This window comes from Coniophora puteana (assembly GCF_000271625.1).
Source record: "Coniophora puteana RWD-64-598 SS2 unplaced genomic scaffold CONPUscaffold_6, whole genome shotgun sequence".
NCBI lineage: Eukaryota > Fungi > Basidiomycota > Agaricomycetes > Boletales > Coniophoraceae > Coniophora > Coniophora puteana.
The window spans coordinates 1,203,121-1,205,134 of NW_006913058.1; the positions used below are offsets into that span (position 1 = coordinate 1,203,121).

Below are 2,014 nucleotides of genomic sequence, written 5' to 3' on the forward strand. Positions count from 1 at the left end.
CGGAGTTCTCCATAGTAAGCCAAAGAGTAGAGAAAGGCAAAATAGGGGCAAAGTCGCGAGATACTGGAATAGGAAGGTGGTGAAGGTATAAACAAGAGACAAGCAGAAGTATACCTCAACACACAATAGCTGAGTGGTTGCAGCGCTCTGGGCACTACCACAAGGCTCTAGGTTCAACTCACACAACTGGCAAGTTTTACCTCTTTTTACCCAAGTGTCCTGGAATGCTGGAAAGCGTACCAAGGCCACTGGGCTGCTGTGCCAAGGGCATAGGAGCGATGCAGAGGTGCTGGGCGCACTCTGACACTTTGCCCCTATTTCGCCTTTGTCTACCCTTATTTCTTTTCACCTACATAATCCTGGTGTCCACAGAGTGTCTCTTTACTTGCTCAATGTTGGAAATCAGTGTCTCTTCTGAGCGTGATAGGTTATGAGCCCCGCGCTCTCAGCCGTCTGGAACGTTACAAACCGCCTCAACGTCGCTCAACGCGTCCTAGAAGCCCCTCACCACCACTCCATCCACTCTATCCGGCCCCTACTCCCTATCTGATCTCCTTGATCTCTCTCCTGTACCACTCCATCGCTGTCACCACCACTCCAGCACTGCGCCTACGCTCCCTAGCACCTGCGATCACGCCGATCACGTTGCCAACGTGCTCAGCGACCGCAAAAACCCTCTCCTAGGTCGCCCTCTTGTGCTGGATTGCTGGGGATTGAGCCGATAGCTGGATTAGTGCCTGTTGGCTGGTTTTGGGCATCTTTGGTGTGTTTCTGTCGCTCTCAGCGCTCTCCCTGCGCGCCCCTCGCTGTCCCTCGACTCCACGTCGCTCCTGGACGCTCTCTGCACCCCCTCCTCGCGCCTCAACGCTTCCCATCTCCTCACCATCTCCTCACCTCTTCACCTCCTCTGCTGCTGCACCCCTTGTCCCCTCGCTCTCCCATCGTCTTCTACACCTCTTCATCGTCCCCATGCCCGACGCCGACGCCTCTAAGCATATCAAGGCCCTGACCAAGGACAACTATGCGTCCTGGGCTGTGGACTTCAGCGCTCTAGCTCGCTCCAAGGGGTTCTACAGGCTTTTGAAGGGGACTGAGACGCGTCCTCAGGATCCTGACAAGGCTGAGGACTGGGATACTCGCCAGGAGAAGGCTGCTGGCGAGCTCATGCTCTCCCTGTCTGAGGAACAGCGCATCCATGTCAAGGGCAAGGAGGATGATCCCACTGCTATGTGGGACGCTCTCCAGGCTGTGCATCAGCAGAAGATCCCTGGCACTCGCTTCAATGCTTTCGACGACTTCTTCGCCCTCAGGAAGCGTCCTGAGGAGTCCCTCAGCTCCCTCATTGCCAGGGTGGACACCCTCTATGCCAGGATCAAGGACCTTCGCCCTCCTGCCTACACCCTCGACTCTCTGGACCAGGAGCTGGCTTGCATGGCCCTCATTCGTGCTCTCCCTGAGGAGTACTCCCACTTTGTCTCTGCCCTCATGCTCCAGTCCACTCTGGACAAGGATGCTGTGGTGCAAGCGTTTATCCAGGAGGAGAACAACACTCGTCGCTCTACAGCGCCTGTGGCCTCCTCAGAGGCTGTCCTCGCCATCTCGGCGCCCTCTTCTGGCTCTGCCCCTTCCCTCGACCACTGGGGAGCTCCTCTGCTCGTTCTGTGAGAAGCCCCACCACTGCTTCCACAAGTGCTTTGCCCTTCGGCGTGCTAAGAACGAGCTCAAGGCCCAGTCGAGCTCTAGGAAGCCAGTCTGGTCGCTCTCAGCGTGGCAACCAAGCCCAGGCAGTCGCTCCCAGCCCTGGCACTTCCACCACTGCTCCTGTCCCTCCCTCGGCCTCTCAGGCTGTTGTGGAGTATGCTGGCAATGCAAGTCTTCGCTCTTCTCCTTCCCCCACCAGTCCCACCTGTCCTCTCCAGCTCGATGCAGACGCTCACTGGATTGCAGACACAGGCGCCACTTCTCATATGACCCCTCACCGTCACTGGCTGCGCTCCTACACGCCTATGCGCGT

The 2,014-nt window shown here is 57.5% G+C and overlaps 1 protein-coding gene across 1 annotated transcript; it reads left to right on the forward strand.

The window, feature by feature from the left end:
- Positions 1–1,113: 1,113 nt before the first annotated feature.
- Positions 1,114–1,539, forward strand: CONPUDRAFT_30249 (uncharacterized protein; the record flags this gene model as incomplete). The annotated part of the gene is made up of 1 exon (XM_007769990.1): positions 1,114–1,539. A coding segment is annotated over one exon (426 nt), but the record flags the coding sequence as incomplete, so codon positions are not given.
- Positions 1,540–2,014: the final 475 nt, after the last annotated feature.